The 14008-nt window shown below is 31.1% G+C and overlaps 1 protein-coding gene across 4 annotated transcripts in view; it reads right to left on the bottom strand.

Moving 5' to 3' along the window:
- Positions 1-14008, bottom strand: part of LOC132740848 (zinc finger protein 652-like) — a 37532-nt gene that overhangs the window by 18171 nt on the left and 5353 nt on the right. For all 4 annotated transcript variants that reach the window (XM_060728887.1, XM_060728888.1, XM_060728889.1 and 1 more), the window contains exon 3: positions 12994-13280. In XM_060728887.1, coding sequence (XP_060584870.1) covers positions 12994-13280 — 287 coding nt within the window. The remainder of the gene's footprint in view (positions 1-12993; positions 13281-14008) is intronic.

Here is a 14008-nt window from a genome sequence, read left to right as displayed (position 1 = left end):
GAGGGAACTTATATAGTCACCACAATAAATTCTATCCCCATTTAGTTTCTCTCCTTGAAAAGATGTATCAGTCAAATCTCTGAAAACAATATTACTTCATTTTAGTTTAATTCTAGTTATGGCATGTTTGTACTTCTTCCACAACTAATACATCCATTTTATTTGTAAGCTAGATAATTTTCGCCAAGTGCTAGAATGATTTAGCAGTTATATAGGGTCTTATTCCAAATTTGAAAACAACACCCAATTTTCCTTAATTATTGGGTCAAAAATTTACAACTGAAGCAATTGTGTCAAAGGTTCTTTACTGTAACTTCAATGAGCTGTTTTTATCAATATAAAAGGACAATGCCTCCATACTTTGAACTACTCAAGTCAAGTTAATTAACAATTTTGAGCACAACATCATATCTATCTCCAAATGACTGTCAAGTTCCAAAATTACTGAAAAACATTACATTTACAATATTGTACCTTATAGGGTCTATGAACCTTCCTTCAGAATGGTTATGTTGGCCTAATAATGTATGCACTATTGACAGATGGATTATCATAATAAAGCTTGATATTTCACTTTCATAACAAAAAATGTACACATTATATTGACCATGAGCAGCTTTAATGTTGTAAGTTTAAGCATAACAATACAATGAAGTGTAGGGGATTACCACAAACTGATGTCAAAACTGGTAACAGTTGTTCTCCTGCTTTTAAGTCAGCTTGATAATTCTAGCCTTTTTTCTTGTTATCTAGATGAGCTATTGCCATTTTTTGGGTAATTTTAGAGGACAGGAATGGATTTGGATTCTTGAATGCTAAAACCTTAATAGCAACATCAGTAGGTCATACAATCTGTTTTGGACTGTCAGTCCAACATTTTTGCATACATTTCCATTTTAATTAATATTTCGTGTCATTCATTCCATCAGGTACAGCCTTAATTATTGGACATAATAAACATGATTTAATCATCTTATTTATACCTTAAATAAAGGGAAACAAATTGGTAAATATTTAAATACTTTATGTAGCAGTAACTTCCCCTGATTCAATCTCTTGATAATTTTGTTTTGATCACATCTTAATAAAAAAGCAAGTATAATTTAGATGCCGGAGATAATATGTAAATCAAGATTTATCAATATTAAATCATTTAAATGTTAATGATATTTCTTTGGTAACACTAATCAACATTGAATAAATAAACTTTACTAATTAAATTCCAGTTATTATGGAAACCTTTGTCATGGTATTATCCTGAAATCTTCAAAGTTTTTTTACATATCAATTTAAACTTAAATGCACAGCAAGAGATTCCCACTTGTATTTTTTGAGTTGGCTTTCTGGCCTGACCAAACATGATGTCATACTGACAAAGACAAAAATATCATTTAGATTCTGGCAGAACTAAAATCTATCCAAAAAAATCTTAAATGGTTCGGACAATGGTTCCCTGAAAGCTGAAGCCTGATAAATTTAACCTACAGACATCTTCATGGTAGTTTACTTAGGATAGAGTTGATTGCAAAATGGTTCCCTATTTCTTGATATAACAGTAATTATAATAATACTCCATACTGACATGCAATCCCCTTGACAGAAAACCTAAAAAAATGTACCTCAAAATCAATCATGCAAACACTTTCATCCCTGCTACAAATGCATTTAAAACAACAACATCAACAACAAAAAACAACAATTAAATAAAAATGATAACAAAGAAAATAACCAATCTTATCATTAAGCCCATGTACCTTGAAGGTAAAATGTTCATGCAAAATAAAATACAAATGGATCTGCTCAGTTTCAAGAAATAGAATACTTACATTTGTAAGCAAGGAACCAGAATTTCATCCCCGTTTCCAGTCCCCTACATTAATTTAAAACCACTGTGGCAATTCAATACACTAACAAAACCTTTCTAGCATAGAAAAATACATTAAATATGTTTTATCAGCGAGTATTTTCTAACAAAACAACACCTGTTAAAGGCTGTTTACAGAAATACTTCATTTATATTCATACAGTTTAACATTCATTAATATTCATATGTTATGTGGCCAAATAAAGCCTCACCGATTTTCTAGTAAACTAGTCTATACTCGATAAATTTATCATGTAATGTATAAAAAATTGTTCAACAACATCTTGTGTAACGTTGTGTTCACAAATAAATCTAAAGCTACAATGTGCAAGGAAATGTTCATCCAACATACACAGTATCTTATGAAAAATATATTCTGAGTTTTAAAAAATACATCAAATTACTATACAGTTAATGTCAAAAATGCTTTTTAAGCATAATTTTAACACATAAGCGGAAATACCTACAGAATACTAGTTGGTGCCTTAGGCTAACTGTTATCACTGTAGGTGTACATTTTGCAATTTTTCTACTTTTTTAAAACACTTTTGCTAATCTTAAAAATATAATTTTAATTTAAGCATATGTATCTCGATGCACACTGCTATAAACACATCTACACTCTGTGGCTGAATGGTTAAGGTAGTTAACTTCAAACCTGTTACCACTTGCACTACAAAGCTGCATGCCTCCAGATGAGTCAAACTATTTCAATAACATCAAACTTGAGAAATATGTACTAAGATTTTAGGAAAAGTAAAATTATTCAAGATTCGAGTAATATTTTACATGTTATGTGCGATTAATGACTGATTATTATATTATTAACAACTATATTTCTACTGCGTTACTAACGTAGTAAGGGCTATTTATGCATATTTTAACCACTTTTTTGGTAATTAACATGGGTTGGAAGTGCAATTGATAATGTGTTTATTGCTTTTTTATTATTTCACATTATTACACATTCAAATACATTTTTAAAATTTTCATGAAAATTAGCATGAATATGGAGGCGTGCTGCTTTAAGTCCCTCCAGGTAGTAAATGCTTTCATGTGAGGAAACTACCCAGCTATCTGATGGTACTACTCCGGTGCCTGATCATACCTGAAATAATGCAGGGAGCAGCACCTGAGGTCTTCCTACCAACCAAACACTGTGTTAAGATTACAATAATAACCCTGTTTCAGCTTTATTGGCAATATCTTGTGTGTCCTACTACACTAGTGGATATCTAACAGGAACCACCAACCTTCCATATCAGGTAGCTTGTAAGCTTTCTCACATAAAAGAATTTATAGTTCTTGTCTACAGCCATGACGGGGAAAGTGATTTCAAAGTTGGTCACCTTGACTACCAGAACATGAAACCACATTTTCAAGACAAGCCCACCAGCATAGCTCAAAGACTTGTAATCTTAGACATTGTGGGTTCTATACACGGGCTGTCCAGCTTAAATTACTAATCAGTCTGTCAGATATGACTTTAAATCGAGGTCCCATGCATGAGTGATTTAACATTTGGCATGATAAGCTTCTGGAAGTGGGGCATCTTTCTGTATTTTGAACTATCCTCAAAAATATAAATGACTTAAGACTCTTCTGGAGGACTCGCCTATATCGGCAACCGTCGGCGGGTATACACACACATTCAAGACAAAGTTATAACAATGTGATGCTGAGCCCTTGAAATAGCTGTTAAATTTAAATGTTGTTTAATAAATAAAATAATTTATATTCTAGTTAAAAAATGGTCACAAATTTTCATCCTAACTCTATGCCCATCCTTGATTTAAAAACGATTTAACTGAACTCTCTAGTAAATGAAAGTAAAATAAAATAATGAATTAAGCTTATGTTGTAAATGAAACACAAGATATCAAACAATTCAAAGATTCAAAAATTATAAAAAAAGAAAAACAAACTCATAAATAATAATTAAATAACCATCAAATTAAATAAATTACAAGGCAATTTAGACTAGAAAATAAGTGATTAAACTAGAAAATAAGTGATTAAACAAACTATTTTGATTGGTAGTTTCATTCACACTTCAACACTGAATTAAAGGGTTTTAAAATAATTTCCTTGTCTTTTTCTGAACAGTGTACAGTTTTGTGATTTGCCATTTTCTCCTTTTTCAATAACTCTTAACCTCCTGTATACAACAAAAGAGTAGTCTAAATTGTCACCTGTTCTGACACAGGCCAATGTTTGCAGCCTGATCAGGCGGTGAACTATTGGTCAATGTACAGTTACCTAACTTTTTATGTTTTTGATATTCAGGGATTGCTTTAACTTTGAATTTACTGTTTCAAATTCAAAGCAGGGAGAAAATCCATTTTACAAATTAAAGGTTTATAACTGCAAGCATGGTTCAGTACACTCTAGTAACATGCTACTGCTTAGGTAACTTTAGTGCACTGGAATGACAGATAACAACCTCAACACAGATGGTTCATTAAACACATAGGCCAAACCAAATATTTATTTGTTAAATGTCCCTCGACATTACCTAATACTAAATATTCTGTTTTATTAGATCTTTAAAGTTATATCAGCACTGTTTAGGTCATTCATTCACAGTGAAGGAGAATGCTAAATGTACAGTACTTTAGACCTTATCTTGCATTTTAGTAGAAACATCAACCATTGTGTAAGTAGCTATGGTAACTACTATTCAAGTGTTTCTGGTTACAAACCAGGTACCTTACTTGGTTACTGTGCCCTCCCCAAAACTAAATTACAATTCATTCAAGTTAAAATCTAAGACATAAGATATTATGTTTAAAGTTGTAAATGAAAATATAAACTTGTTAAATTCTACACTCTTACGCCTACTCTAGAATTTATACCGACCTTTTTATTTAAAACTCTATGCTATCAAATAGGTAAATACTTGATTATCTGTTTTCTTATTATCTGATCATTTTTAAGAGGGCATTCTAATAAAAAAAGAACACCTTTGGGAAAAACATGATCATATTTAAATTAAGAACTCTCTCTATATATAAATGAACTGAAATTATTTTGTTTTGGAATAAAACCCCTGGTAGGTCAAACAGACATAGTTTTTTGTATTACAGAAGAAAATAAAGAACAAAACTTATAATTATTTCTGCTTTTTAACTTATTTTTTCAAATAAAGAAATGTGACTTATGAAAGTTTAAAATAAAACTGCTCAAAAACCAAGACTTCTAAAGAAAAGCTGTACTATGAGATAAGCAAAGTCCCTTTATCATGTAAATCTACCTTAATTCAAATGAAGCCTACTTTACAAAACAGAGTAGATAATTACGCAGATAAAAGCAAACAAGATCATTTTTTGTTTTAATGTGGCCTATATAATATAACCTTACATGTAAAACCACCTAATTCTTTTCTTTTTTATAGACCAAATATAGGACATATAATAATAAATACTTTGATGACCCATTTCAATTTGGCAAACATTTCCACAGAACGCTGTCAACCCTGGCGATTCACCTTTAGAAATGTATTCAAAGGAAATAGGTTGGCGTCTAGAATTATGATCGCTATCAAAAGCGGTGACCTTTGCAAACAAAGACTTAAGCTTCGAAGTTATTTATGTGTGCAAACGGGCATAAAATTTATCCACTCCAGGTAAAGTATTTCTTAACAATCCAATAGCGTGATCATAAAAACCACCTCGACAAAGTATAAACACTACCACAAAGGAAATTCTCTACCAAGCTTTATAAGGTGTATAAAAACACACAAAGGAAATTTTGTCAAACATCGAGAAAATAAAAATCTAGGTAAACTCTATTATTAAGAAGTAATAGCCAATTGTACATTCAGATTAATACTGAAAGCCAGATTAACAAAATTCCCCTGGAAATTTATTTGCACAATGCCTATTGACAGATATTTTCAATACACATTTAGGAAGCAAAATATGAAAGCAGATTTTTTTTTTAAATATACAAAACATGTGTAATAAGACACTATCGAAATACAGAATATGATCTTCCTAGATTGGATTGGAGTTCTTTTTCAAACACGTCACGATTAAACATTAATCTTTACACCAATGATTTCTTTTTAACCAACAACTATAGGAAACAAAACTTTGTGATTAGAAATTTCAGTTTTGCTTATAATAATGAAATATTCTGTTTAAACATAATTATAGACCCATCACGAACGTCTCACTTTTTTTTCAAGTTTTATCAACAAAATAAAGAAGAAAATAATTCATGTACGATTTTCACTCCACACATCAGTCATATATATTCTAACATGTTAAAAGGATAAAACATAAAATTTTCAAACTTTAAGAATTTAGAATTATTACTAAACACATTTACAGCTGGAGTTCTTGACTGGTCTTTAAAATTGTTATGTGAATTACGCAATAACGTGTGCATAATGAATCTGCTTTTTCCAACCATATCAGACATCGCCTTTTTATTAAACAGGTCATAAACAATTTTAAAAGTTGAGTACTGCATCATTTAATATTGCTTTAAGTAAAAAGTTGTGACGCTAGATGAATGAAATTTTTGAGTGTACTAGCAAAAACTAAAATAAACTTGCATATTTTTTATGGTAACATGTTACTGCATGATTTATATATTTGTCACAATTTTATTTCCTTTTATATAATATATCAATAATGCGCAGAGTTATATATTCATGTCTATACATTTTTTTACACTTGGAAAAATTATTTTGCTCACAAGCTAGTATATATTGTTGCCAGCCCTCAAAGGGCCGTTTTCTACTTTGTTTAAAACAATGCTATATTCACATGAAAATAGCAATTTTTTTTTTTTTTTTTTTTTTTTTTGCCTGTCCATAATCAAATAATGGTGTCCTGTCCCACTTTCCAGATCTTTACAATATACAAAACTAAGGAAGTTAAACGACTATACAATTTAAAGAAACCAGGCTTGGCACCATAATGCCTTAACTAAACAAACTAATTGACCAAGATATGATAGTTTAGCTGTATAGCATCATAAAGCAGAACAATTATCACGAAAAGTAGCCAAAAATATGCAAGATAGCAAGGTTTTAAAGTAAATTCTTGAAAGATCTGACCCACTTTTATTCACACTAGATCAACAACTTTATCAAAACTTTTTATCTTGTTTTATAAACCCTACTAGAAAACTTGAACTGGGAACTTACAATGTGACACTAGAGATAACTATTTCACCAGGAGTCTAATATCTCATCAAAATAAATAGATTCTCAGGTTTAACCCACTCCTACACTTTAAATCAATTTCAGACACCAAGTGGTTGCCCTAATATAGCCCATGCTTAACTTGTGCAAAATTACAGACTTGTCCTGTATTGACTATGTAACTGACCTTTGTTAAATTAAACTAAATTATGAGATATTCAAGGTTTATAAAGCTGCTACTATTCTCCCATAACCTGCAAATATATATGTATCCTTTGATTTTGGAAGTCCATTTGAAGTTTCAGCTGAATTTGAAAATCAAAATACAACAAGAGCTGTAAGAAAGTGCACTCAACTGTTATGAGTACTTTCATGAAAGTGGGGATGTCATCATGGTCACTATCTAGTAAGCAATACCTAAAAACAGTTTAGGAAATAAGTGAGGTGGTACGAAAAATTTAATTAACCAAAATTCTTAGTTTAAAATGGGGCATGATTTTGTCAAATACATGACAGAATTATGACCTTTTGCATGGAAGTGGAAATGATGGTCACTAACAAGTATACAAAATTTCAAAGCAATACCTCAGAAGGTATAGGAATTAAACAATGTGGCAAAACTATGGCACGAACACAGACGCTTTGGCCAAGTTGGTGTGTAGGATATCTCTCACTATTATATAGATAGTAGAGATAAAAAGTTCAAAATTTACAGTGAAAATTGCCATCAGTATATAGTCTGGTAAAATACTCGATTGATGTGATGTTTAGTCAACCTCTAAGCTGACAGCATAGACAATTTAGTGCTTCAAGATCGAAATTCCTTTATATTTCTTAAAATTACATCAGGATCAAATACTTAAAAGTTAACCAAGAACAGTTATAAACTGTTTACAAAAAATATTCGATAAACTATAAAATGTAATTTGATCCTGTTGTAAATCGGAACGTTTGTTTAAAATTACTTTATAATAGTAATGAACATGATAAAAGATATTGATAAAAATAGATTTTTTTTGTGTGATTTCAGAAAAAAATAGACTTCACAGGTTCAGAATCTTTTTTACACCGGCATGCTTATACAATCAGCGTTCCATTTAGTCTGACATTATACATTTGTATATCTTGACCTTGGAGAAGCTACTTAAACAACTCTCAGGTTCCTTTCTTATTGTCATAATGTAAGCTCTCACAATCTCTACTTTCAGCCAGTTGTTCTTATATAAGACTGTTGCTCCCTTTAGTTCATAAGTCACCACCCTGTTTTAAGTTGCAGAAAATTTTGATTTTACACCCATATGATATTTTGCCATTATACCAATACTAGTGCTTCATGGTTTCTATACCAGTAGTACAGGAATCTAGTCTACAAGTTACTGCCACATACACCAAATTAATACTATTTTAAAAAAAATAATGCTAAAACAACTCAAGTTAAATGTCCCCATAATCAACAAGGCCATGTGCTTTGATATTCATTTTCTAAGCAAAATTCAATAAGTCAAGCTAACATTTCTTTCACGAACAGTTTATAAAAGGCACAGATGGGGCAGCTATTTTCAGCAAACACTCAATGAAAAATCGAGTGACAACAGACACACAAACAAAAGTGAATCATCAAGAACTGTTACATATTGATTAGATCAATAAACAACATGCTCCATCATGTGTTAAATATACAAATATATAACAGCATGTATGAAACAGTTTAATGTCTTCTGGGGTTTTTTTTCACTGCTTTGGGAATGGGTTTGTCTTCATCAAGTTGGGAAACATTTCATTAAAGGAGCTCTACTGAGGTTAAAAATCCTAAAAACATAAAATTTGAAGCTCTGGCATAGATCAAGTTATGCACTTACATTGGAAAAATCTGTAAAAGATAATGAAGAAATATACTCGGGAGGAAATTGTAAGAAGTTTAGCCCAGTTTGTATGAAAAGCCTTGCAACCTTTTTCAATTTTTAGTTATTTTGTACAACAGAAATTATTACTCTGGGAAAATGGAGTAAGGGAATAATTTGAAATTTGGCACACAAGTTATTAATCTTAACCTACATGAAATGGTACTGAAGTCTCCAAAAAAATATTTCCTGTCTTTTTATGTAAATAAAACCTCAGGGGAGTTAGTCCCTTAAGTCTTTACTGTAAATTTAGTACATTGGAATAAAAAAGGAGTCACAAAAAGCAATCAAACTGAATTTTGAACCTTTTTAAGAGAAAATAGAAACTTCTTTTTCTATTCAAACTTAGGAACCTGAACTGAAATATTTCATTTACATAACTTCATCTCGTTTAACCTATGAAATAACTTGGTTAAAGTCGACGTGATGTTTATTTCTAGTAAGAGTTAAAACTTCAACTTTACGCAACATTAATGATGTTAACATCGCGCCTCAATACATTAAAAATATTGTAATGCACCAGAAATTACATAAAAGTTAAACTGCTTAGAACAGGATAAAAAATATAGGTCACAGCATAACTAGTACGGATGTGTAAGTTTAAAAGTATATTCAAGTCAGTTTAACCTAGTAAAATATATTTTTTATTCCTATAAATCTACTACATGAACTGTCATGTTAGGAACATGATGCTGCAGCTACCTGTTTGTGACACCATTTCTGAGTGTCATATTCACATAGACCCTATGTATTGTAAGTAAATATATCACGATACATTGAATGAGAACCTTTAAATTCCATGAACCATCACTGACATTATTAACAATGTCTTTAGAGAGACCAAACAAAATTAGTTAAACACTCAACCTGGTGAATTCTACAAAAGTTCATTCCAAGATTCAGGGATTTCAATTAGAACATAAATAAAACTGTTAATTAATAGAGCATCTTGTCAATAGACTTGCCTGGTTCTATACCACTGGTGACAAAAGATTATCACTTCTCATTTAGCTGTAACTGACACTACCATAACACTTAGATGACATAATTTGGCATGAACCACAAGGCATATATTTCAAATTTAAGTGACACATTTTTGCATGAACCATAAGATAGACATTTCAAACTTAAGTGACACATTTTTGCATGAACCACAAGACAGACATTTCAAACTTAAGTTACACATTTTTGCATGAACCACAAGACAGACATTTCAAACTTAAGTGACACATTTTTGCATGAACCACAAGACTGATATTTAAAACTTAAGTTACACATTTTTTGCATGAACTACAAGACAGATATTTCAAATTTAAGTGACACATTTTGCATAAACCACAAGACTGATATTTCAAACTTAAGTGACACAGTTTTGCATGAACCACAAGACAGATATTTCAAATTTAAGTGACACATTTTGCATAAACCACAAGACTGATATTTCAAACTTAAGTGACACAGTTTTGCATGAACCACAAGACAGATATTTCAAATTTAAGTGACACATTTTGCATAAACCATAAGACTGATATTTCAAACTTAGTTACACAGTTTTGCATGAACAACAAGACAAATATTTTAAGATTTAAGTGACACATTTTTGCATAAATCACAGGACTGATATATCAAACTTAAGTGACATATTTTCACATGAACAAAAAGACTGATATTTCAAACTTTAGTGACACATTTTTGCATGAACCACAAGACTGATATTTCAAATTTAAGTGACACATTTTTGCATGAACCACAAAACAGATATTTCAAACTTAAGTGACACATTTTCACATGAACTACAAAACAGATATTTCAAACTTAAGTGACATATTTTTGCATGAACTAAAAGATATATATTTCAAACTAAAGTGACACAGTTTTGCTTTAACCATAAGACAGATATTTCAAACTTAAGTGACACATTTTCGGATGATACATAAGACAGATATTTCAAACTTAAGTGACACATTTTCGGATGATATATTAAAGTTAAAGCAGGACGCCTCCAGATTCATGTTAAATTTCATGAAAATTTTGATAATGTATTTGACAGTAAAATATTGTGAGGTGAACAAATAAAGTTATTTACATATTGCAATTGGCACTTACAATCCATGCAAATAACCAAAAAGAGGTCAAAATGTGCAAAAAAGCCCTTACTGTGTTACTAACGCAGTAGAAACGCAGTAGAAATATGGTGATAAAATACTGCAAAATCAGTCTTAAATCGCAAATAACATGTTAACTTCAACAGTGATTGTTTTTACCTTTCTTGAAATATTAGTACATTTTTCTCAATTTTCATTTTCTTGAAATATTTTGGCTTATCTGGAGGCGTGCAGCTTTAAAGGACAGTTTTGCATGAGATTTCAAATTTAACATGCACACAGCAATATTTTGTAATTCTCACATAAACATTGCAGTAAAGTCTCTAGGAGGTAAATTTTCAGTGACTGTCAGTATAAAACATACAAATCGAAAGATAATTCCTGACACATCGGCATGGAAATGTAGCTGCCGTAAAATCTAATAACAAACATCACTGTTTCTTAATGGAACAGACACGTGTTTCTGGAAACACACATTTTCTTCATTAACCAATAACTTTAAGCTCTTTGAAGACAGCAGGGCTATTCCATTACTATAAAATTATACCAAAATCAAACTGCTTCACCAAAGTGACCAATATACTTTTAAGTATTTAAATCTCCAATATTAAACAGTATTTTCAGTTTCCAATAACATCCAACAGCCCCTTTCAGTCAATAAAAAACACAAAGTCTAAAAATAATAGTACACAAAAAAAACACCTCCAACATTTTTTTTAACCTGCCATCAATAATTAAACATCAGGCAGGCATGATATCACCAGAACATTTTTTTCAACCAAACACTTAGTAGTTTAGTGATCACCAAAACAATGAGCGAGACTTAAAACAGGATTGGAGCACCATATTCAGGTATAAACCTGGCGAGGACGCTTGAATGCTAAAATGCTAACATACCGCTTTTGACCCCACAGACTTGAACTTTACAATGTTTAATTCATCTCTTCACACTGATAATGTATGAGAAATATAAAAATCAGCACAAAAAAAAACAACAACAATATTTATCTATTTTGTGATCATGATTTCTACAAGCAAGAGGTACTGCTCCAACACTGTATTGAGTTAAATACCAAAACAACAGTTAGTACCCTGGTGATCTAGACTGGGTCTCGAACCATCAAGCCAGACTGTGTATCAGAATACCTACCTTTACAGTCATGAAAAATGTATATAGACTGTGCCTAAAACAATTTAACACATACCAAACTGGGTCCTGATAGTCACCTACCAAGAGTGACCATAAACACACCTATCAAGAGTGGACATAAATACACCTACTAAGATTCTTAAAACACCAACAATGACAGACTTATAAAACACCTACCCAGACTGAGTGTTGCACCACCCACCAGACTGAGCACTAAAACACCTACTCAAGACTTTATCTTGAATCACTATTGACTGAATTCTCAATAAAGCATTGACAAATAAGAGTTTTAAATACTAATGTCTCACTCAATAATGTGTTATTCTATTGTCCAGTGGAAACAAATCAGACATAATAATGACAGACTGTAATTGGTTTACTTAATTTCCTTATTTCATTTCTATCAAAATGTGGACTTCAATTTATATTTTTGTACCAAGATCTCTTTCCTTATAAATGTTAGAATTAATCAGTGTTTAGTAAATAAACAAAAATCTGCATATTAGACTCTAAATGATATTATTAAAGTAATGCGAGCCTTATTACTAAACATTTCAAAAATCAAATATAATTTGAAAAGCAAACTTATATTTTGCCATTTAAACTTATCTACTGTTTTTTCTTAAAGAATCATCAGACCTTCTAATTATTCTAAATATTAATATTCAAATAAAGGTTATAAATTATCAATTATGCATTGTATACAAAGACCAGTTTTTCACCTGCCAAAAATCATACATCTTTTGAACATAATGTTGGAAATATTAATTTTAAAAATAACAAAAAATTGAAGAAGCACCATGATTGATGAAACCTACCTTTATCTGAATGTTTGCTGCTCAAATCTTCCGCGTCACTGGTTTCTAGTTTCACTCTTGATAGATCCACCTCGCTCCGATCCGTCTCGGACTCTTCTATGCTGCTCACAGACACTTCACGCCATGGATCTTCTGTCACCTCTTCTATCAAATGGTCACCGGAGTCCTCCGAGTCTAATACAACTGTATGTTTTATGTTACGTTTTGGCTGGGACTTTCGACTTTTTCTTGGCACTGACCGCTCTTTGGACTCTTTAGAATTATTATTACTGGCTGTTTTGAGGTACCTTGAAGGGAAAAAAAAGTTAAAAATTTTAACTTTTGTTAGGATCAACTTTTTAGGGAAAAGTTGTTTCCCTACTTTAAAATGTATTGAAGAATATGTACAATCAATGATTTGCAAGAAAACCCTTGTCAAATCAAAGCTTTAACTAATAAAGGTTTGTGATTAATAGAAAGATAGGTTATGTCTTCTTTTAACTTTAATGTTGGAAAAAAAACAGAGTTGTTGTTAGGACCGCAAACTTGGCTATTCTCAGTCCCTTATAGTAAAGCAAAGAGTCTGCATATTGTAGAAGTTAATAAAGGGCCATAATAATGTCAAAATCCATGTTCAGAGTTACAGACCTCGAACAATGACTTCACATTATGCTCTAAAATAAGTACCTATTCCCTTCAGTAGTTTTGGAAACAGACCAGTTTGCATACAAAAACTTAACCAAATAGTAATGTCGACACCTGGATGAGTACAAAACTCTCACTTTTTTTCAAATAGTCGAGCTAAAATTGATATAAAAAGTGTTGCATGACTGCTTGTCTAAGACTTTTTTTTTTAATTAAAGGCTATATATCAAGAGCGTTGCTAAAAGAAAACAATATACATAATGGATGATGATAAAGTAATGGGAAACATAATGTGCAATTTGTGATTGCAAATGCAATTAGAACATTAAAGAACCTGCGATGCTAATTGATCTTTAAATTAAAATCTCAATATGCAAATGAGTGAACATCA

Source organism: Ruditapes philippinarum, unplaced genomic scaffold, assembly GCF_026571515.1.
Source record: "Ruditapes philippinarum isolate M1 unplaced genomic scaffold, ASM2657151v2 ctg393_1_1_1_1, whole genome shotgun sequence".
Classification (NCBI taxonomy): Eukaryota; Metazoa; Mollusca; class Bivalvia; order Venerida; family Veneridae; genus Ruditapes; species Ruditapes philippinarum.
This window is presented reverse-complemented; position numbering and strand designations above follow the sequence as displayed.